Source organism: Capra hircus, chromosome 8 (genome assembly GCF_001704415.2).
Source record: "Capra hircus breed San Clemente chromosome 8, ASM170441v1, whole genome shotgun sequence".
In the NCBI taxonomy this organism is placed as follows: domain Eukaryota; kingdom Metazoa; phylum Chordata; class Mammalia; order Artiodactyla; family Bovidae; genus Capra; species Capra hircus.
In genome coordinates this window covers 29373425-29398913 of record NC_030815.1, presented here as the reverse complement: position 1 = coordinate 29398913, position 25489 = coordinate 29373425, and the positions used below count along the sequence as shown (strand labels likewise).

Below are 25489 nucleotides of genomic sequence, written 5' to 3'. Positions count from 1 at the left end.
CCTCTAAGTGATAGTAATTTTTCCAGAGTTTCTACCTTTCGTTTGGAGAGACAAATCAGTTTGTAATTTGTAATGTCTTAATCCTTCATTTAACTATCACCATTATATTCTTATTTGAGTGTTGGAACTTTTTTATTCTGTCATTGATCTCCTAGTAATATTGTTAAACAGTCTGTTAAACGTTCATAAAAATTGAAGGGGCAAAGAAAAACTGTTCCCTTCTGAGAGCTTTCACCAAAATCAAATGTAACATAAATTGAAAATCTCTTATCTACCAAGAACTTTTACATGCGTTATCTCATTAAATCTCATTACTATTCACATTTTTCAAGTGGATATTACAATTCAGAAAGGTTAAAGGATGTGTCAAAGCTTATACTCACAACAAGAAAAGCCAGGCTTAATTCTAGGTGTGTCTATTTATAAAATCAAGATCTTTCCACTACCAGAAGCTGGTGAATGCAAGATAAAGAGCCCGATACCGAATCTTTTAGGCTTTTCAGCACATAGGCCTCTGTCACAGCTACTTAATTTTACTGTTGTATTACAAAGGCAACTGCAAACAAAACTTAACAAATGAGAGTAGCTATGTTTCAAACAAAACTTTATTAATAAAAACAGGTAGCGGGTCAAATTTATCCCAACACCCCTAGTGTACCAACCCCTCCACAGTGCCACGGTGCATTCCCTCCTAGAGAAACTCTACTAGCCTTTCATTAATACCACTAGATTCTACCTCTCTCTCCATTCTTAAAAAATATTCTGATCTTAATCTTACAGGTACATTTTTATTTTAAAGCTCTTCTAATTAGGCTCAATCTATTGCATATTTGAAACAGGTTACTTGGAAAATACATATAACCTTTTACATGTTCTAACTACAATACCAAATATATCAGAAATTAATCTATTGTTGAGATTCAAACCCAAGGAGTCTGCCTTTAAAGTCACACTCACATCTAGGCCACTTCACATGGTGTGGGAATTAAAATAAATGACATGTGCAGAAAGTACTTTGCTGACCCTAAATGACTCTTTAAATATTAACTGCTGTTGTTTCAGCGCTTCTGATCTGGATGCTTTGGGTGACCATTCTTTTGTACCTGGTTTTATCAGAAAGTAAAATCAAAATATAAGAAAGCATAAAAAAGAAATTCATCTGTAAGATAAAACATTTCTAAGACTGTAGTATCAGGATGCACTAAATTCTCAGTGTGATAAATGTTGAACACCTACATTTACAGTTCTCCCCCTTGAATTTTTTTGAGTTGTTTGCGTCTAATTTAATTGCTCATTCTGCATTTAATACGTAGAATTACCTTGACAAGGCCCACTAATATATGCAACCAAGCAACAACAGTAAATACCCTCTTTTAATTACACAAAATGATCGTGTACAAAAAGATCTAAATACACAGAACTCAAAGACCTTCTCTCAACTGTTCCATTATTACAAAATTTAGTTGTATGTGCCATCACTAAGCTTGTTATTTTTAACAGAAAAGATTTAAAGTGTATAAAAGGACTTAAATAGGGAATTAAAAAACACCCTTCTTCATCAGAAATTCTATTCCTCTTCCCTGTCTCCTTCCCTATCTTGCTTCCTGTAAGTACACATACCCTCTCTCTCTCTCTCTCTCTCTCTCTCACACACACACATACACAGAGCATTCTAAAAACACAATCTAAGTCAAAATGGCACACAGGATCAGGCTGAAATATAAATTCTACAAACAAAGCACAAAAGATACAATTCAGAAAACACAAACCCAGGTTCAAATCCCAGTCTACAACTAAAACCAGTTGAATAATCACTTCCTAGCTTTGTGCCTTCAGTAACTATTTATTTAACCTCTATTAGTCTATTTCCTCATCTATAAAAAAATGGAGGAAAAATCATACCCACCTCATGTGATTGTGGTGTGCATTTAAGTGAGAATTAAAATCACATGTCCATAGCACACTGCTGATATTATAGTCAAGGCTTAAAACTCCTGGTTGATGTTATTACTACTACTACCTTTAACACCACGGTTCTGGGTAAATCTTATTAACATATATTGTAGTTCCTCTACAGAGTGGGAAAAGCATTGCCTCAAATGGATATATAACAACAACTTTTTAAAGCATCTGCAAATTCATCTTATCACCAATGTTAAAAGTTGGGAGTTGGGGTTCTTGGGAACGAATCCTTTTCTCAAGAACTTAATGTTCCTTTGAGAACTTTTAAGAATTAAACAAGTCTATTTTTACTCCTGAAAAGAAGTAAGAAGCTAACCTTTTTCACTTTGCTTTTCATTACTGTAGATTTAAAACGAAAATATGTATACATTGAGCGATAGGTCACTTTTTAAAGAACTCGACACTAACAAGTAATCGTAAATAGACGTGGTTAAAAGCCAATATCAGAATAGGTCCGTTTTCTCAATTCCAATACATTTTAAAACGCACCAATTTGAGGGTTTATGTTCATTACTTTTGTTTTCAATTTTCTACACTTTTAAAAGCACCACATGTTAATAACTATATACTACAGCTGTTCTAGCATTAGTGGATATAAACATTTCTTACCAAATTACGCTTTTTTAGCGGAAGAAAGTAATAATAGTGGCAGAAAGAAAACATCAGTGCGTAGCAAGTAAGAAGTTCAGTGTAGAAACACAACTGCAGAAAAAGCCAATGGTTATCTTCACCAACACAATTGTTAATCCTGAAGGAAAAAAAAAAAGGAAAAAGAAAAAATATTTCAAACTTTAGTAAGATGTTAATTTTAGAATGGTAAAACTAGAAATAAGCACAAACAACTTCTTAAGTGTTTCAGTTCATAGAGATAAGCCCAACCCACTCAAACCTAAAAGCAAAGAGTATATAAGAAAAGATATGACATAAACACGCCACCTCACATTTGTAAAGCACATTCTACTTGTCAAAGAAGTCCTGTATATGATTCCCCATTCAACTCAACAACAAGCCAGTGAGGCAGGAAGAACAGATGGCAATCTCCTTGCTTCACTGATACAAAAAAGGAACAGAGGGGTTAGGACAATTGCCAGAGGATGTACAGTTAGGAGAGACCGTGGTCAAGAGAACAAGAACCCTCTTCTGTACACTGCTCTTTCACTGCAGCATTCAAGCTGTGGAGATCAAGCTGAATGATATGAAGCAAAGTAACTTAAACCCGCCATTCTGACACAGTGCAAAGCATTCACAATTTTCCTTACTTTTACAGTCTAACCCTTGGTGGCTGAAAATAAACATATATTCAAAAGTATGTATAAATTCTTAGAGCTACATTTCCACCAATACAACAATGAACCAAAACTAGGAAAAAGGATTAATGTTAGAAATCCAAAAATTCAAGATTAATGCAAGCTGAATATTTTATTGTTCCAAAGTTATTGTATCTAAATTTTCTAAACACAATTCCAGCAGAAAATCCTAGTTCAAAACTACAAATTATCTTTCACAATGTTTTATTTTCAACATACTATAGCATTATACTGCCACTGTTTGAAAAAAATAATAAATAGGGCCAAATTCCTAACTTAAATTGTATTAAAGATGTGCTGTCAATTTTTTAAAAGCAGATATGTAACTGAACAGAAAACCTGAAAGAGGCATTTCTTAGACTGAAAAATTCATGCTGAATAAACAAGAAAACCTTCTGTGTTTTGTTATCTGTAAGCGGGGCTACCAGAGAAGAGTACTTCTGTGTGCACTCAAAAACACTCTCCAATAGCTACTGCTTAAAAGATGCTTTATCCTTGCCCCACCCTTTCTGTCCCCCCAAAATCTGAGATATAACTGCTATGAACACTGCATTCTTCTTAAGAATAGAACTGTAAGAAACACTACTATCATCTACATGTAGAAACTGTTTTGGTAACAAATTCCTTAGAAAGAGTGATCAGAGTCACAAATAGAGTAAATCTTGAGGTCATCAAAAGAACTGACCGCTAAATCTAAAGCTGTTAAGCAGTTCAGATAATGCAGTTTCTGAAAATACCAAAAATTCTCCTTGCTTCTGCTGCACACTGTACATTTCCCTCACTCTCTGAAGAGCTCAGCAATGCTTTATTAGGGAATTCAAGCACATAAGTCCCTATATCTATTCACGCCCCTGATCTACCCTCTTTTCCTATCTACAGCTCTTTGTACTTCCACTCTTCTTCTCACCAGGGCTCTGAGAAGGTGACTAAAACTGGAAACAGAAGGCTTAGGAACAGAGAGATCACCCCAATCCTAGAATTTTGGTTAAAAAGAACTTTATTTGGTCACCAAGTCAGTCTTAATTCCTTGAAAATAAATAAATACTATCACTAATCTATATAATCTATATATACTAATCTATATATAATCTATATAGAAGTTATAAAATAGTTGATTTTTTAAGCTTAAATTACTGCATTCACTTAAAAGGAAATATCGATATCCAACCATCATGAACATTTATTATATTTTTAATCAGAAATATTACTCAAAAAATTATACAAAATTGAGTTTTTCAGTGTGATTATCACTTACCTGAATACATGCTTCAGTTTTAAAAAGCAAACCCTATTACTATTGTAACTGTAAACAGATCACTGAGGTTTATGAAATCATTTGAGAATTAATCTGAATAAATTCCAGGCACATTTTTAAAACACCAACTGTATGTTATATACTAAACTATTCTGTGATAGAATTTTAAAACTTTCTACATAGTAACACAGTATTCTTATTTTTTCTGAATCTCAGGAAATTATCTTCTAGTCAAATAATCATTTCATAGTGAAAACCAAATTCCCACTAAAAGCTTGCTGATAACTTGTGCTACCAAAAATAAAGGAAGCTCTAAATGATTAGCATTACTAGACAAAACTAAAATCTACCCTTGAGGCAACCTCAGATAAATGCAGTTATAAATTTATGAAGATTATTATGTAGCTAACTTTGTATACAATGTGTGTATAAACATAAATATATATGTACATAGATATATTTATAAAGTGCTACACCATACCAGTTTAAATATTTATGCAGAGATCCCATGCTAGAAAAACAGAATTAAATACAATATCTTTTCACAGATTTTTGTGACAGCTTTGAAATGAGATACAATGCAGAACTCTCACAGCATTTGTTTTCAAAAATTGTTTCTCAACTGAACATTTTCTTTAAATATTACAAGAGAGCCCCCTACTGACCAAAAATGTTGGCAGTCAGCAGAATCAACTATCACTTTTTTTTTTCCACTTCTAGCTAGCATGTAATATTAAACGCTATATCCAACACATAACACTGAAAAAAAAGGCTGAAAGGAAGTGAAATGAGGTATAAGGTATATGAAATGTCACTCTTTAATTAAATTGGAGGGAAATACAAACAATGAGATGTATATGGTTTACATTACAGTTAGAAATAGTAACAGCTACTATATTTAAATGTAAGTACTCTCTATATGTCTTATACTATACTAAATGCTTTACCTACACTGCTTCATTTAATAAAACCACTTTAGTTCTTTTGTATATTTGGGTGCATGTTAATTTTTAGTTTTCTGCTCAAATATCTCCTTGTTAGAAAAATCTATGATCTCTGAAAAAATGACCCTGGGAGCTGATAGAAGCATATGATCAATTAAAGGTCTCCTTATAAAAAGGCTTTCTTAAACTGTATAACTCTGATATAACCTTTGTTTAAACTGGCTAAGTACCAAGATCTATTTTTTACTACATTTTTTTTCCAAAAGTGAATTATTCATTTCTTACCATGGACAGTGATGATCCATTCTCCTAACACAGTGGCCGCAGCGGCTGCAGTGATGGGAACGCTTCGGTCTCATCAAATTACACTTGTTACACAATTCCCAGAACTCCCTTTCTAGAGAAGGAAATTAAAATTCATTTAGTAAAGGAACATGAGTAATGTTGAAATTTAGAAACAAGTGTTTAGAAGAGTTATAGGAATTCTTTGAGATATGTGCCTAAGTCTCTACTGTAAATGTTTGCCGTAAACGTTGCTTCTCTATTCTCTGCATGTTTTATTTTGTACATTTCTAATTTTAAACACTATAAATAAGACTGTTAATAGTCAAACTAAGGGATAAAAAAACAGTGTATTTGGGTTTAAGTATATTGCTGTAAGCAAAATTTAGTGACAAAACTCTTATTTAGAATCAAATTATTACATTAAAACAGAATTTTATTGAAACAAGTTAATTTCTAGAAATTTATTATCTAATGGTTCTACAGAAGAGATAATGCTGAGTACTGGTTTCATAGATTAGTAAGTCAAAATTAACTGCATAAACAGAGACGGCATCTCCCCAATCTTCCCACACAAAACCGTTTTTTGAATGGATTTATTTGGGAATATTTATGACAGAGGGATGGAGAAACAGTTCAGATGCATTTAAGAAATACTAAAATAGTTTCAGAAGTGAAGAAGATTACAAGAAAATTACTCTTTAATGGAAATAAAGGAGTCTTTTACGAAACTCTATCCTACCACCAAGTAAGTTTCCTCTAGTCTGCTGTGAATGAGCACACAACTAGGCTTTGTGCTAAAAACATGAAGTTTACAGGAATTAAGGAAAAAGTAATTTATTTCCATTAAGAACTGCTCTAGCTAGAGCCATTAAAAACTCTACGGGACTGTTATCTACCAAGACAACTGTTATATAGAATATATAATCTTAATATTTCTTGACATGGAGTTTTATAACAATTTTTAAACTTTTATCACTTATGGAAAACTATACCCTAATCTCACTAAAATTATGGGTATAGTAAAATTAACCTAACTTCAATACTCCAAGTGAACATTAGTATATGCCAAGTGTGACTGAGCAAACCATAGATAGTCACTAAATCCTTGCTAAAACATGACAAGTTTAATCTTTTTTTAATGAAAGATTCTAAACATAAGTAACAAAAGAGAAGAGTAGGTAGTTTTCAATTTTTTAAAAAGATACCCGATTTTAATTCCACTATTTCTAGTTTATTATTTTTTTAACTTTATTTTACTGTACAATTCTGTATTGGTTTTGCCATACATTGACATGAATCCACCACGGGTGTACATGCGTTCCCAAACATGAACCCCCCTCCCACCTCCCTCCCCATAATGACCAGAAGATCAATATACTGGAATTTCATAGTAAAGTGTTGGAAAAACATTCTGCTACAAACGTCTCTGGAGAAATCAATAAAGCATGAATAACAGCTGTAACAAATTAATTGCTCTTGATGAAAGTTGAAAAATTATCTTTTATATTTAAAATATTTCATTTTAAAATAAAATTCTCTTCTATTTCTTACTTACAAGTCTTATTTTAATGAAAACATTACATGAGAGAGCAACAATACTGAAGCTTAATTTAGGTACAATTAAACTACTGTTATTTAACTGTTGGCGAAATAGAAACTCATTTCATATGTAGCATAATACAATGTCACATACATATCACTTTTTTCCCCCACTTAACTAGATGTTCCCAAATATCCCAATATTAAAACTCTAAATTCACATATTTCAAGGAATACATGAAGGTGAGCCCATTTTCACTGAAAGACAACATGAAAACTATGTTCTTAAACCAGCTCCTTAAAAAAATAAATATGGGGTATTCACTATTGGCAATTTCAGCATAAAATATTCCAAAGAATAAATCATTTATTTCATACTTAAAATGCTGTACCCTCAGGAAAAAAGAGAGAATTTGGCTATAGTCAGCGAAAGACTGTAATCCATTCTGTGGTGTAAACTACGGTTGGCAAACTACAGCCCACAGGCAAACCCAGGCCATCACCTGTTTGGGGGTGATCCATGCGCTTCCCAGGTGGCGTTAGTAGTAAAGAACCCACCTGCCTAATGTAAGAGAGGTAAGAGATGACTGGGTCAGAAAGATCCCCTGGAGAAGGGTATGACAACCCACTCCAGCTTCTTGCCTAGAGAATCCACGGACAGAGCAGCCTGGAGGGCTACAGTCTACAAAGAGTCGGACACAACTGAAGCGACTTAGCATGCACGTGTGAGCTAAAAGTATTTTTAACAATTTTAAATGATTGAAAATAATAATAACAATTTGTGGTAAGTAAAAATCTTGGAATTTAAATTCCACGTCCATAAAGAAAGCTCTACTTAAACACAGCCATGCCCATTCATTTACATGCTGTGTATGTCGGCTTTGGGGCTACCATGACAGAGAGGAGGACTTGTGACAGAGACTATATGGTTCATAAGGCTAAAAACATCTATTTGGCACCAACGCTACAGTAGAATTTGCTGATCTATGGTCTGGACCACAAATTTTTTCAAACAAAGAGTGTGAGTCACTTAATGCTCAATTTAAGATACAAAAATCTAAAATGAAGATGCACATTTTGCACACACAAGCACACACACATTTGTTTTTAGAAAGGAAAAAAAAAATCACTATTTTTAAAATTCAGAAATTTAAAACCATCTATGTTTTTGCTTTGCAAAACAAGAAAAAAAGCCATCCATCTTAACCTATCCTATGTATCCAGAAACCATTTCTTAGTCTTCTCCCTTTTTTCTTCTTCAGGATTTATTCAGGTCCTAATAGGATTTTGGAGAAGGCAATGGCACCCCACTCCAGTACTCTTGCCTAGAAAATCCCATGGACGGAGGGGCCTGGTAGACTGCAGTCCATGGGGTCGCTGAGAGTCAGGCACGACTGAGCGACTTCACTTTCACTTTTCACTTTCATGCATTGGAGAAGGAAATGGCAACCCACTCCAGTGCTCTTGCCTGGAGAACCCCAGGGACGGGGGAGCCTGGTGGGCTGCCGTCTATGGGGTCGCACAGAGTCGGACACGACTGAAGAGACTTAGCAGCAGCAGTAGCAACAGGATCTTGGTGACTGATACATTCTGGTGTCTGATGATTACCTATAAGACTTTTGCACTACCCATCTAACAAAATAAAATAAAAGCCTATGGGAGACAGAATCTACCTGCTAATTTATGGCAGCTATACAGAAAGTTAAAAATTAAGATAACATTTTTTAAAGGAAAGAAAAATCAACACATAAAACAAAAGAAAAAAGGTAAAATCTATAAATGATCCTCTTTAATATAAGGTAAACAGTATCATATTGTTTAACAGGGAAACTTTTTAATGCTGTAATTGCATGAAAGACTATAAAGACAGATACGGTTTGGTTTCATTCATCCCTCAAAAAGGAACAAATCACCTTTCCATTTGAGTCTTTTGAAAGATTCACATATTAGGGGAACTTTTTTCAATGACTATATTTCAGATCACAAAGTAATGTTTTGGGGAGAAAAATATAACTTGAAACTAACGAAAATCAATACAAGGATTGGGTCTTAATCGAGGTTTCCTGGCAGAACTGGTTGGCAATGCAAGAAATAAATGAACAAACAAAACAGAAACAGACTCAAGAAACAGAAAACAAACTAGTGGTTGCCAGAGGGAGAGGGGTGGGAGTGGGGCAAAATATGAGAAGGGGACTAAGAAGTACAAATTTTCAGCCATAAAATAAATAAGCCACAGGGATGCAAGGTACAACAGGGGGCATATACAACAACAAAAAAAATAAAAGCAAAGTGGCACTAGTGAGGACAAAAACAGAACTCTAACATGCAAGTTAAGAGCTTAATGATGAAAATGTTCTAAGACTGACTGTGCTAATGGTTGTACAAATCTGTGTATATATAAAAGACACTAAATTGTACACTTTAAATAGGTGAATTATATGATGTGTGAATTACACTCAAAGTTGTTTTTTAAAAGTTGAGACTAAATAAAATCATTTCATAAAATTCAAAAATGACAAAAAGTAATATTTCTGTATTTCAAACATGCATGTAGTTTAAATAGACATTTAATAGTTTCATTTGACTATTTCATCTACATGCCCCAAAGTTTATAAAATCGAATTCTTGGGATCTTCACACAGAAGCATTCTCCTATACTCAAATTGCCTCATACTTGGTGGGTCATATAGAAACTAAAGTTACTATGTTTAAAAAAACAGAAAGGCATGTAAAATATTTCAGAAGGGCATGTAAAAATTTTTTAAAGTAGCTAAAATAATAAAAGTCTTAAGGTTTAGGTTTCCTTTTCTAAGGAGCTCAATTATATAAAACTGCTCACTCTTAAAACAATGCTGAATAAACGTCACTATTTTGTAGACCCCAACACTTTAGTCATTATTTTTCACAATTTTTTATTTTTTTAACTAAGTTAAAACTATATCTACACAATCATCAAGTACCTGAGCAAAAAGCACACGACAGCTTTAATTAATTTCCTTCAAACCAAAGCAAAGATGAATAAAGAGGTAAGATAATTCTTCTGTAAGAGGATTCATGGTAAAAAAGAGGATGGGGACAAGAATCTGGGCTTCACAGCAACTCTGTAACAGCCTACTGTATGACCTGTGAAGGGCAATCTACGCCCCTGATTTACCCAGTCTACCCACCTCATACCACCACCATGAGGGTCATACGACAGGAGATACCAAAAGACTCTGGAAGCATTCAGATGTGATAAATGAGTGCGTGGATTTTTTTTTTTGGTTGGGCAAAGGGGAACTTTCCACTGAAGAAAAACAGCCCAAATGTCAATGAGAAGAGATATAATGCAGATAACCAAAAGGTTGGCAAGATGCCATGGTGTCCTCATCACTGGAACCTATAAATTAAAGGTAACACAGCAGCTTCAGGTGGATTCAATCTGGCCCTCAGGTATAATCTGTTCGGTATTCATTTAAAAACAATGCTTTTAAAACTTTGAATTAGTTGCTAATATTTTTTAAAATCATAAAATGTCTCATAAAAATTGAGATTTCATGTTTTCTCTTCAAAAATACCCGTCCTGCATGACAATTCAGTGTAGCTGATTAGTGCCACTTCCTTTCGATAAGATAGATTTTCAAGATGAAATAGTTCCTCCCTGGCCCCTTTCACTGATTTGTACTATCTGACAGATGTAGGCATTTGAATATTTGACCACAGCAAACTGAAGTTTTCATCAGAAATGAGTCCTGAGTTAGGAAAACCCTGCTTCCTTGATTTTCTGGGAACATCAGGTTTCAGAGTTGAAGTAGAAAAATACATGTATCAATATTTTAGACAGTCATTTGTTTTAGGTTAGTTGAGAAGAGAGATTCTATACAAATTACAGACTGCCATCCTCCCTGCCCAAACACAGGCGTACACACACACACAATAACCGTTAAGTGACAGTGATACTGTTCTACAAATTAATAAAAACTAAATACTCAAGATTATTTTCAGAAATTTCTACAGTTACATAAATATCAGTGTCATTCCCACTTAATCATTAAATGTGCAAGGCCCATTAAGCCCCAAAATCACGGATCTCAAAAAACAATCACAAACTCAAAGGAGGCTAAGTGACTTGCCACTTAAATCTAATTTTGGAAAGAACGACTACATTGCTTTCCAAACTTCTACACATTAGATTCACCTGGGATCTTTCAAAAGCATGGATACCGGGCTCTTACCCCCAGACATTCTGATTTAATTAATATGGGATGTGATTTGGACATTGAGGTTTTTTTAAAGCTCCCTAGGTGATTCTAATGTATAGCAAGTTCAGAAACTACTGAATTACTATAAAAATTATCTGGCTCTATAATGTATAAAAAAGACATATAAATTTCTTCCTAGAAGAAAGTACAGGGTTCTCAAAGATTACAGAGCAAATGTTCAAAAGCAAAACTCAGGAAAGAGGATAAGGGAGGTTTACTGTATCTGGTAAGCAATACATTTTTAATTTATTTCTGTGATCTAAATGGTTACTATGCAATAATGTGACCAAAAATTACTTCCATTGACACTAGAACAAAAGGCTTTCAAATTTTTCACTGAATTGTTTCAACTTGGAGAAATACAAGCAATAGCATTATAATATAATAGATATTTATTTTGTAAATATTTGTAAATACATTGTAAGCAATATTATACTTAAAATACATCATGAGGTAAGTGGCACCATCAAAAACTCCTCTACTAAATAAAAATGTAATTTTTCAGATAATATCATTCAACAAATATTTACCCAGCAATTATTACTAAGTGACAGAGACTGTTTAGGCCCTAAGGATACAGTACTGAACAAATAAGAAAACAAAACAAAAACTCTACACCCTCACAGAGGTTATACAGATCTAGAGTGGGAGGAGTGAGGGACAAATAAGCAACTAAACTGAAAAGGAGCCAGAGACGGCAGATCCGAGGAGTAAGCTGGGATTTGTGGTTGTAAACTGAGAAATATGGAAAGAAGGCACTTGAGAAGAGACACGGAAGTGGCTTAGATGACATCTGTAATTAATATACTAAAGGCAATAACATACATTAATACAGGTGATAGTTCTGACATAGTAAAACCGATGAATCTGAAGAGCACCCTACCTCCATGTGGGATCTTTGGGTTCTCAGGGAGTCTTCCTGGATCAGTTATTGAGGCCCTCACTAAAGCAACCAGACAGAACATGGCAATGCCATAGAATACTTGAAAATAAACAAATAAATAAAATCAGTATTTACCCTTCAAAATGTTTTTTGACAAGCATATTTAAAGGCTAAAAGTATGTTTTAATTAATAGCATCAGCCTAAATTCTCAGAGATAAGATGGAAAAATGATTAACCCATTTCATTCATCAAATAATATTGCCAAGAGGACTTTCTAAAATACACCAATTTTAAATAGCTATTTTGCATAACAATGATAAATGTGTTGTAAATGAGATTCTTTATTAACAGAAATTAATGGTATATTAATTAACAGAAATTAATTCCTTTTAATTACTACATATACTTTATTTGATAGAATCAAAGCAGCATTTTTAAACCTATTCTACAATTAAACTTTTTCATTAACTCTAACTGGCTAGCTTCAAAATTACATTGGATTAGTGATGTTCAATTGCTCTTTTCAATAGATCTTGAGATTCTTAATTTGAAAATAAAGAATGCAGAAACTTTTGAATTTTACAATTAATAACACCTTAAACTATATACATTTATACATGTACTTTAATTATCTAAATTTAAATTGTATAACAGAAACATTAAAAATACACACACACCTACATAAATAGAACTATTGTGCCACCATAGCTTTAAACAAAATTGTATTTGTAGATTTTCTAGAGTTAGATATGAAGATATACCAATTACCTTACCCTGCAAAATTATATATAGAGCTCATTCTTTTAAAATGAGTAAATAATTTCATATTAATAGCACTGAATAATATTAAAAGGAAGGCTATATAATGGTATTAAATTCCAAAAATATTCACAATGAGAAAAAATCTTTAATTATACAAGAAAATAAAGATTTAGAAACTTACTTATTATTAATATGCCTGGAATATGTCCTTCTTCATAGTGAGGAAAGAGGACAATTTTGGGAATTAAAAAAAAGTTGTATAACCAGACAAAGACAATCAAACCCATGCAGCACCAACCATGTGGGTCAACAACAAAGTGAATCCGGAGACCCATTCTGCAGCCCTATGACTGCCTACCAATCCACAGCGAAGACGAACCTAGGGAAAGGGAAACAGAAAACAATTACTTACATGGGAAAAATTATCAGACTGAAACAAAACTACCTTATTGACAACTATAAAATGACACGAATTTTCTTTGTACATATATTTTTGACAATATAAAACCCTTTGGAAAACAAAGGGAAGTTTTAGGCTATTCAAATTTCACCATAAGCTTCAAATAATTTAACTTCAATTTCCATTATGGATTGAGATCATAGAGTAAACTGGCATTACCTTCTGAAGTTAAACACAAGTCTGTCTTTAGCTCAGCGATTCCATGTATAAGCTCAAGGGACATAAGTGCATATATTCACCAAAAGATATTACTAAAACTACTAAAAAAATCTTGTCCATAAGACTAGCTGATGGTCATCCAAGTAAAGAGTACCCATCTCATGGTGGGAAGCATGTTTACTGACTGGAAAGGACACAGGGGAAACTTTGAGGAGCTAGAAATGTTCTATATGTTAACCTATTGCTTTATGGTATGTATATATGTAAAAATTGACTGAGCAATACACTTAAGATTTGTTCAATTTAATTCTTAAATCATAATAAAATGCTTAAAAATCATTTTGAAAAATCATAATAAAAAATGAAAAGTAAATACAAATTGCCAGAAATACTTAAGTTCATGGAATGAAGCTCAACTAATATTATTAATACTACCAATTCAAGAAGAGTCCTGCTTAAATGTGGGTTTTTTCAGTTCGGTGTTAACAAAATGCTAATACGTCTCACAATGAGATGCTTAAAGTTAAGATATTTCTACACAGGTATGAAAAAGTGACTTAAAATATGTCCTTTAGTAGATACAACTTATAAACCCTCAATAATAAATTACTATGTAAGGCTTCGGTTTCCCATGTGACACAGTGATAAAGACCTGCCTGTAATGCAGGAGACGTGGGTTTGATCCCTGAAACAGGAAGATCCCCTGGAGTAAGAAATGGCAACCAACTCCAGTAGTTTTGCCTGGAAAATTTCATGGACAGAGGAGCCTGGCATGCTACAGTCCATAGGGTTGCAAAGTCAGACACAACTGAGCGACTGACCATATAAGGTCTAGGTGGCAACGTTTTTACGTAAAATACAATGGAATAATACAGTAATAAACTAGTTCAATATTTCTCAAACCTGTAAGCAAACAGGAATCAGTTGAGGAGCTTATCAAAAACACTTATTCCCAGGCCTCATTCTAGATCTAGTGAATCATAATACTTTACAGAGTAATGCCCCAAAACCACTAAAATATTCTACTGATAAAATGGTCTCCAGGTGTCTCTGATACAGTTGACTGGTATCCAGGAACAACTAATCCAGGAGCTTCACTATGACTTCAGATGTAGAGCAATGAGTTGAACTCAGTTCAACAAATATTCAATGAGCCTCCACCATACACCAGTCACTTGCTAGACACTGTAAACACAATGATGAATAGGACATGATCTTGGCTTGAAGGAACTAACAGTCTAATGGACGAAAAAGTCATAAAATGGGTTTAATATGATATAATACATTCCAGGGATGTGGACAATATATTACTATGGGCACAAATGGGGACTAATTAAATCAGGACAAGACTCCCTGGAGCAGACTTCAATCTTAAAAGAAGAGTAAAAGCCATCCAACCAAAGAAAAGTGACAACAGGACTGCAAACAGAAGGACGTGTTGGAGGTATTTAAGACTTACAAACTTTTAGGGGAGAGCAAGCGGTAAGAAATAAGGGGCTATATCATGACAAAGATGCCATTCAAAGACAATTTCTTGGGAAGCTACTAAAGCAGGGGGGCAGGGTAACATAGTGAGCTTTATACTTTAAATAAATTATTAAAGCTCTGGTGTGGAGGACAAAATTAAAGACAACGATTCGTTCAGGCTAAGAGAAGACCAAAGTCAAAACTAGTTTTGGAGAAATTAGTTGTAGAATCAAACCAGTAAGCTTTTGGAGGGTATCTCCCAGATTTCTAACATATATCAGACTACTGCATTCTAGGAATAATTTACCATCAGTTGAAGAGCCTCACAGAACTACCCTTTAGAGGCCTTGCCAATGTTCTTTAAAGTTACAAAGCTACCAGGAAAAAGAAAAAAAAAAGATTAAGGATTACTTAATTCTAAAAGAACACTCTTATCCTATTATCCCTAGAACCCTGAAACACTGGAAATGCAGGAAAAAAAAAAGACAAGAATTCAAATGCAACACCACCCAACTCTTTAAATCAGATTTGGTCTCTCAGTATTTATGCATGAATTTTAAAATTGAAATAATGCCTAGACCTTTCAAAAAGTAATGGTTGAACGTTTTTTAACTAGAAAATTAAAAGATCTATCAGTATCATCAAAGTAAGAAAAGCCACAGAGGATAAAGCATGCTATTTAATTTTCTAGGCATCATTATGGTAAAAAGTCAATGAACTCAAATGCAAATGATAAGCTATCAACATACCTAAAAAAGAGAAACGTTAAAAAGAATGTTTATTTTTACAATCTTGCCAACTATCAAGTGCTAAAAGAAATGACAGAAGTCTGTCTCTCAACATGATCAGTATCATTAACTTCACGTATCTTCTTTTAATGTTTCAGTTCCATTCAGGACTAAAAAACAGACAATGAATTTCAATAATTATATAGAAATCAGAGTAATTTCACTACTTACTTCTAAATATATTAGTATCAGAAACAGAGATGCATAAAACCCAGCAAAACATGTAGCAAAATTATCAAACACTTTTAAACTCTATTTTCATTCTCCTCTACCAGAGAATAACAATTTTTTCTTATCATTGCAACATATTCCTCACAACAGAAACTATTAATGAAAAGCACAGTTCAAAATGTGTCTGTTTTTCCTGGATATAAACATACACAGACTAATAAGCTCTAAAAGAACAAGAATCCCCAAGGAAAAGTGAGCTAAGGGTAGAAATATGAAAGAATGAACAAGTAAGACACTGAATATTTTTTTTAAAAATACCTGATCAGTGAAAATTAGTGCCACTTAATCCTTACAACTGGACTGTAGAGACAAAAGCAGTAGCCTTCCAAGAGCTCCAAATCAGACGACAGCCGGAAACATGTAACTGGTAGGGTTGCAGGATCGCGCCTCTCAGTTAATACCTACCAGGCGTGGCTCATGGCCGAACAGAAACTATTACACATCCTGAGCAACAACCAAATTGAACACTATGTTGCTACGTGGTTTTAAGGGTGGCATCTGTAAACACTTTCATCAGGTAGAGAACGCAACGCATTAATTTGTATATTAAGTGATGAGCTCATAACGCTTTGATGTAAAGAGTGGACACACTGGTACTTCAACATTTTTGAAGATTGCTGTCTGGTAACTATACTTGGGTGCTGTGACCAATGTCATTAATACTATAAATTACTACAGCACAATGTGTGTTTTTTTTTTCCAAATAAATTATAACTCAACTCTAATAAACTAGACCATGTAAATAATAACAATGTTAACCTACTCTGGTAGGAAACCACCTTTCCTTTTCTGCCTTTTTCAGGCAACTAAATTTTACTATGTATTTTCCTCAGGAAAAATATTGAAGTCACTATGAAAAGGGACAGAAAACTAGGACGGAAAATTATAACACCAGAATGCAGACTTTGGAAAATGATAAAAGTGAGCCAAAATAATTAACAAGAAATTGAGCCAAATGAGTATCTCTAAACTCACAGTTTTATATGACTCACCATGTCAGCCGGGGGTCTTATTATTGTTCCATGAATAAGAATATATATACCTCTCTCATTCCTTCTGTCCAAAATGTCCCTGCCATTTTGTCTGCTCTATTCAAATTCAACTCATACTTCAAGGTCAATTTGAATCTCACTCTCCATATGAATTTTTTTTACTGGCACCTAAGTTCACAGCGAATTTCTCCTTCTCTTCAAAATTTCAAATAAAAAGAAAAACTAACAGAAGAACATATATAGTAAGTGATTTTCTAATCTTAGAATGAGAAAGATTTTTAGTAAGACCCCATAAGCCATGTTTGATCACATAAAGATTAAAATTTCTGAAGCTCAAAACACAGCAGAAACAAAATTAAAAGACAAAGCATCCTTAGAAAATAGAATATATCATATTACTAGTAAGAGTTATTAAAGTAAATACATGGAGAAGCAATTCACAAAGGACAAAAAAAAATCCAACGGTTAATCACTGCTGACTAGAAAAACGTGAAATCACTAGTTGTATTTTTCATCCTTTGTATTGACAAAATTTTAGAAAAACAGATGACACCCAATGTTGAAAGGGCACAGAGAAAAGGACACTTTCAATTCATTGCTGATAAGCATGTAAACTGATATAATTATCTTTGAAGGGCAATTTGGCAGTATCTATTAAAATGTCAAACACTCTGATCCAGCAGTTTTATTTCTAGTCATATCTATAAAATCATTCACCAGAGCGTACAGGTATATCTACATATAAGGATGTTCTATATAGCACTTTTTATAATCACAAAAATATGGCACAACCTAAATACCCAGGTAGGGGCTTCCCAGGTGATCTCAGTGATAAAGAATCCTCTTGCCAAGCAGAAGTGAGGGGTTCAATCCCTGAGTTGGAAGGTCCCCTGGAGGAGAAAATGGCAACCTTCTCCAGTATTCTTGCCTGGGCATCTGGTGGACTATAGTCCATGGGGTCACAAAACACTGGACACAGCTTAGCAACTAAACAACAACAAATGCCCATAGAGAGACAGAGAAATGGTCATATAGTGTAAATCACAATACATCCACAACATAGACTATTTCCAAGCTATTGCGATTTTTAAAGAAGGATAGCAAGTTGATCAAAATGTGCATATGGCTTATTGGGGGTAGGAGGAGAAGGGGACAACAGAGGATGAGATGGCTGGATGGCATCACTGACTCGATGGACGTGAGTCTGAGTGAACTCCGGGAGTTGGTGATGGACAGGGAGGCCTGGCGTGCTGAGATTCATGGGGTCGCAAAGAGTCGGACACGGCTGAGCGACTGAACTGAACTGAACTGACCCACATAAGTGTTGAGTGAAAAGAAGTTATATGAAGTTATATGGCAAAATCTATGGGGGTGGATATCTTCCTGAAAGGAGGGCAGCATAGAGGTGAACTAGGAAAAGGTATAAGCGAACTTTCTGGGGTGCCGATAAAGATCTCTATCTTGACACAAATTTGAGATATACAGGTTATAAATTTGTTGAAACCCAGCAAATGTGCACCTAATATGGGTGCATTTCATGGTATGTCAATTCACCTTAAAAAAAAAATTTCTTTAAACCAATGCTTAACTCTAGTTAATGATATGTACACTGAAGTACTGGGGAGAGGGGGAAGGAAGCGCACAGATGACTGCAGTTTACTTTCAAATGGATCCCAAAAACCACGGATTAATGGATAGACTCAGAGATGGACGAGCATGTGATGTAGTTCAGTAAAACATTAGTTGCAGAATTATGGTGATGGGTATGAAGGTATTATAGTATGAAATTCTTTCAGTTCTTCTGCTTAGAATCTTTCATAATTAAATGCTGGAGGGGAAAGTTACAGAAACGTTTATGCAATGTGATTCTTTTTTTGTTAGAAAAAAAAATAATGCGTAGTTATTTCTGTATGTGTGGAAGAAAATACACCTACCAAACTGTTAACAGTGGTTATCACTAGGCTGAGGAAGGAAAGGATGGAGAGAAGGAATGCCATCACATTTTGTACGTATATTTATGTATAAGTCTAAGCTTATTAAGAAACAAGTGTGCTTGCGCTCAGTCACTTCAGCTATGTTCAACTCTTTGCAACCCTATGGACTATAGCTCACCAGGCTCCTCTGTCTACGGGACACTTCAGGCAAGAATACTGGAGCGAGTTGCCATGCCCACCAGAAATTTTCATTTTAGCCTCTCTTTATCACTATGCATTATCTTTATATGGAATGTTTTTCAAATTAGTATCTTTAAAAATGCAGCACAGAAGCATCAGCAATAAAGCCATATAAGACATATAATTCAGGAAGATGTTTCAATATTATTTATTTATTATTCTTTTTTTTTTCCCTCTGTGGAAAAAGCCTTGTTTAACAAAATGTGGTTAAAATTTTAATATGAAAAACTTTACATAAAGTATATTTTTTTGCAAATGAAAGATTGTTAAAATTCATGTAAACGTAACACTTTAAGGATACTATGCCACAGAACTAAGAAACATATTCCCATTAAAATTAAATGCACTTACCACTTGCAAATTCACTGAGATGTGTTGCAATTTTTCTGGTACTTGGATTTAGCAGTTTATCTTGATTATTCTTTTTTTTTTATTGCATCCCAACAAATGGATCTCTCCTCAATAGCAGTTCTCCATGAGACTCTATTAATGGTTTAATAAAAATGATCTCACAACAATGATACAAACTGTAAACAACTAAATATTCTAACTGAAAAATCACCAATTACAAAAGTTTAAATTTAGAAATAAAATGATCCGACTCCACTCAATTCTGTCTTCACATCTAATCCCGCCAGCCCCCAAAAATCTTTATCTGACTGCCATTATACATTAAAGTTTTCTCTTATGAAACTACCCAGTTCCCATAAAATCAAATTAAGTGTTATGTGTCCAGTATTTAGCTTCACCAAACTTCCTGACCACAAATTACAAAGTAACAGTAGATCCTGAGGTCACTGATCTGACACAATGCAATGTAATGTCTATCAAGATGTTAGGCTAGGACTGTCTAATCACAACTGACAAATGTAAAGGGCTTAAAAATAGAAGCACATATTCATTCAAATGTTTTAAGGAAAAAGTTATCCTCCTATAATGAAATCATTAAAGTTAATTTCTACAGTTCAGGCTTAAACAGTAAGAGTTTAAGAGTTACTGTAAAGAGTTCTAGAAAACATACTGATCCAGAATTTCACTAATTCAGTCACTTCTTATTGTCTATATACCAAGCCTTGGCACTGCGTATAGATTTAAAAGAGAAAAGAGAGACCAGACCTATTCTCAACAGAGACAAACTCGTAAACAGACATGATCAACACCAACCAAGACAAAGTAAGATAGACGGCAATGGGGCAATAATGTGTCTCGTAGAGGAAAGGTACTGGTTCATGGGACTTTTTTCAGTCATGTGAATATTTATGGGTCTACCAGGCTGCGGTGAAAATTTTCTTTTGGTGTTGCCACCAAGAACAGATTTCTGGAGCAAGTGAAACCTTGAAATGATGACAAACGGAGGCTCTTCTGAATCAGACAGCAAAGTAGGCAAAGGTATAAGGGAGGCAAAGAAAATCTAAGTACACTGAAATGAGTCATTCATACGCAAGAATCACATAAAACATGTTAAACCTTTCGAGAACAATCATCTTTAAGAAATACAGTTCAGAACATCTAGTAGCAAATATACAGAAATACATGAGATATGTGAGTATATATTTCATAACTATAAAATATATAACTGAAAAACTTTAATGAAGTGATATTTATCCAGACTATATGTGATATATACTTCACTATTTTATTGTATTTCACTTTAATGAAAATATATAATGTTGGTCACAGCCTACTACACTGATTTCATGACCTACAAGTAGACAGAGTGAAAAACACGGTTAAACCATGCCAATGAGTTTGGACTTCACCCTGAAGACAGTAGTTTAGAAAATACTAAAGGATTATAGGCAAAAGAATGCCATGATGAAATGTGCATTTTAGAAAGAGCAACACTCTGAAGAACAAACTTGGGTGGACGGATAAAGCTCCAAGACTGACTATATGAAATAAGCTAGGTTTACTGGTTGGCTCAGAGGTTAAAGCGTCTGCCCGCAATGCGAGAGACCTGGGTTCGATCCCTGGGTCCGATCCCTGGGTCGGGAAGATCCCCTGGAGAAGGAAATGGCAACCCACTCCAGTATTCTTGCCTGGAGAATCCCATGGACGGAGGAGCCTGGTGGGCTATAGTCCACGGGGTCACAAAGAGTCGGACATGACTGAGCGACTTCACTTTCACTGGTTATTCAGTTGACAGATGAGGGCATATGGTAAGTACCCCAAAAGCAGTAGTTTCTAAAGGAAGTAGGAAGGAGTAGGGGTGAGGATGGAAAACTTACAAGACAGGAGGTATGCTGGAAAAGGGCAGAATAGGAACTTAGGAGTAAAACTAGCAGGACATGGTGATCAATCACACATAGGGCAGATTCTATGATGACTCCCAAGTGTTTGGCTTAGGGTCTAGGTGAATGGTGGTACCATTCCCCAAGAAAGGAAATAAAAGCCAAGTTGTGAGTTTGCTATGCATGCTGCTTACCATAGCAATAGGAACCTATTACATACAGAGGATGTGGAAGAAAATATCAAAATTATGATCACTGCATTTCCATTCCCTTTATAGACTCCTTTTTTTTAACCGCATTTTTTTCCCAAGGTCACTTTTTCTATGGATCATGACTGCTCGATTGTGAAACGTAACTTGTTTCTACTCTAGCTTGCTAAGCTAATTTAAAGTGGTCTCCGTGGCCTGCACATTTGCTTCAGAGACAAAATACAGAATGACTTAGCGAAGGAGCTGCTACTCTAACAGCAATGAATGAACTCATCTTCTAGAAAAGACCTCAAACAGAATTAAGTGTGGTACAAGGAAGTGCTCTGAAACATGGCCAAAGTCAGTAATTCTGTTCGGGCTAGGACTTCAGGGTGGCTTCTTAACGTTTCCAGCAAAACAGTAGTTTCTGTCAGTAACATTAGGTAACAGCACAAGTCAACCATCCTAGGCATTCGCCAGCTTAAAATCAAGGGAAAAAAAATCCTACTTCGAATTTACAGTTATTAGAACACATCACAGCCACAGCACCGAAAATGAGACAAGCATTTTATCTATTCAGCATGGCCATTACTGTAGAATCAAATCTCACCCATGTGATACAAAAGCAATCCCAGTCTTAAAAACCCAAGAGATTTTGTGACAGCAAAGAATATCTCAAAGTTCTATAACTACAAAAAGTTAATTATTTTTAACATCGCTCTGTGTGAAAGACTGCAATTGATGATTTACAGGGCAAACCAAAAAAAAAAAAAAAAATCCCGCCCCCACAGTGTCAAAATAAAATGGTTAACATATTATACAAATATATAAAATTTAAACCTTATAACTGCAGCTTTAAATGAATCTCAAAAACATAAATATATAACTGTATATATTTATACAGCTATTTAACTTCTAATTTTATCAACTCTGAGAAACTAGTCAAGTAATTCTACCTAAAATATCCGGATACAGATGTCATTAATAATTAGCCAAATAGGTCATGCAATTTTTAAAATATCACAGAGGTATTCAGTTTATTTTAACAGAGTAGGAAATTAATCTTAAACGTTTAAGAGAGTCACATTCAAATTATGACAGAGCCTTTTATTAGCTCTTTAAGCTTCAGTTTCTTTTTAAGCTTCAGTTTAACCATCTCTAATATGGTGATTAAAATATCAACACACAAGGTGACTGTCATACCTAAAGGAGAAATTGCCTGGCAAATAAGAAACACCTCCAACAATGGTAATTTTAAATGGGAGTTTATAAGGGGAAGGAAGGACTTAAAGATGAATTTTACATCTAGTCTTAAAAACTCCAAGATGAAACAATGTTTCTGGGTTGCCATCATTAAAGCAGTGATTTGAGGTGGCGCTAGAGGCAGGTAAGAGACACAAGTTCAATCCCTGGGTCGGGAAGATCCCCTGGAGGAGGGCATGGCAACCCACTTTAGTATTCTTGCCTGGAAAATCCCATGGACAGAGGAGTCTGGCGGACTACAGTCCATTGGGTCGCAAAGAGTCGGACACGACTGAAGTGACTTAGAGGCACGCACAATTTAACTATACCCAGCTATCTACTTTTTCCAACACCAGAATCTGAGAACTACTTGTCAAGGGATGTGAAACCTCAGACAGTATACAGCCTTTTCCCTCGCATCATACTATAAGCACGTAGGGAGGTTGTATTTCCACCAGGCAGGCATGCATGAGGTCTCTTCAAGCGAAAAACCAAAAACAGAGATTTGATCTAAAAATAGAGTGACTGAGCTAAATCATTTTCAGGTAAAAGTAGAAGGCCTGGTGAGTTAAGGAATGAAGCATGGGAGAAAATCAGGACCTGATTTCAAAACCTAAGGAAAAATACAGAATTATAGTTGGGAATTCTGGCCCATCTGCTAAGGTCTCCAGCAAGACCCCATGAAAATGTGGGGGAACAAAGTGTCCAACCTGTACCACTGATGGTTTCAAGAATCCACTTCCTAGAACAAGTCTTTAAGTCTCTATATTCTGGGCAGAACTGAACATAAGCTGAGGCTCTTCTGTGTATATGCTTCATAGGTGAAAAAAAAAAAGTAAATTAACACCATTATTAAAAGTATTGCAATACAGCAACTTCTAACAAAAAACAAACCTCCTAACAAAAAAACAAAAATAACTCAAAAGGTGTGGGATGATATGAATTAAAGCCCACCTAATATTGTTTCAGTCAGTACAAACGGCCTATGTGGGACTCTTCACTTAGGAAAAGGGACAGGGCAGCCAGGAAAGAACTGGTATTAAATGCGGGGTAGGGATAGAAGCTCGCTACCTTTGAACACAGGTAACTTCTGCTCAAAAAACAGCACAAGGAGAAAACCTTCAGCTACAGGAAAAGCCAGAAGTAAGGCTCTGGCATTTCCTGGATGTGAATTAGGCATGTTCTTCCAGGAGGAAAGGCAAGTCAGCTACTTATCCCTATCAAGTATCCACTGCACCAAGAACAGACTGGGGGGGAAAAAAAAAAAAAAAGCTAAATTAGATTTCCTTCACACCAGGCTTTACCAAAGCAGACATGATTTAAAAACAATAATACTGAAAGAAAAAAAAAAAAACTCTCCTTGCTTGCTGAAGCTGAAAATACTACAACAGTTAAAAAAAAAAAAAAGTTATTTATTCCATAATTACTGATAAAAGGCTTAAAATCAGAAGTCAGGTTGAAACCACAGTGGAGCATGTTAAGTTAAAATTAAAATTAAATGAGTCAGTGAGTAGTAAAATACTAATTTTTACCTAACCTGCCCTTTTGTGGAAGTGGTAGCAACAGAGAGAGACCAGAAACTTATTCAGTTCTTAAACAGACAAAGTTAACCCACTTGGGTAAAAAGCACCAGGAAACAGGGGTCTAAAAGGCAGAAGACAAACTTTACAAATATCACATTTTTTCGCCAGAGTACGTCAAAAAAGGGAAATAAGCTAATAAACTACCAACTACGTTGGGACAGGTAGCTACCAATGCAAGTAGTGCTATTTTGTATCTATTAAGATATGCTTTTCAAACTAGGCTAACTCAATTTCAGTTCAGTTCAGTCACTCAGTCGTGTCCAACCCCTTGCAACCCCATGAATCGCAGCATACCAGGCCTCCATGTCCATCACCAACTCCAAGAGTTCACTCAGACTCAACGTTCATCGAGTCCGTGATGCCATCCAGCCATCTCATCCTCTGTCGTCCCCTTCTCCTCCTGCCCCCAATCCTTCCCAGCATCAGAGTCTTTTCCAATGAGTCAACTCTTTGCATGAGGTGGCCAAAGTATTGGAGTTTCAGCTTTAGCATCATTCCTTCCAAAGAAATCCCAGGGCTGATCTCCTTCAAAGGAGTAAGTGTCTTTTAATTTCATGGCTGCAGTCACCATCTGCGTGATTTTTGGAGCCCCATAAAATAAAGTCTGCCACTGTTTCCACTGTTTCTCCGTCTATTTGCCATGAAGTGATGGGACCAGATGCCATGATCTTAGTTTTCTGAATGTTGAACTTTATGCCAACTTTTTCACTCTCCTCTTTCACTTTCATCAAGAGCCTCTTTAGTTCTTCTTCACTTCTGGTTCCAAATAGGAAAAGGAGTACATCAAGGCTGTAT

The 25489-nt window shown here is 35.0% G+C and overlaps 1 protein-coding gene across 4 annotated transcripts in view; it reads right to left on the bottom strand.

Annotated features, from left to right (window-relative positions):
- ZDHHC21 (zinc finger DHHC-type containing 21) overlaps window positions 1-25489 on the bottom strand; it is a 69229-nt gene that overhangs the window by 40559 nt on the left and 3181 nt on the right. Inside the window, exons 2-7 of one of the 4 annotated variants that reach the window (XM_018051948.1) lie at window positions 19802-19933; window positions 16015-16163; window positions 13361-13558; window positions 12417-12515; window positions 5754-5865; window positions 2572-2710 (exon numbers count right to left, since the gene is read on the bottom strand). In XM_018051948.1, coding sequence (XP_017907437.1) covers window positions 2572-2710; window positions 5754-5865; window positions 12417-12515; window positions 13361-13514 — 504 coding nt within the window. In that variant the 5' untranslated portion in view covers window positions 13515-13558; window positions 16015-16163; window positions 19802-19933. Of the gene's footprint in view, window positions 1-2571; window positions 2711-5753; window positions 5866-12416; window positions 12516-13360; window positions 13559-16014; window positions 16164-16542; window positions 16671-19801; window positions 19934-25489 lie in introns of those variants that run through there. The other 3 variants (XM_018051947.1, XM_005683655.3, XM_018051949.1) reach the window with 3 other exon arrangements.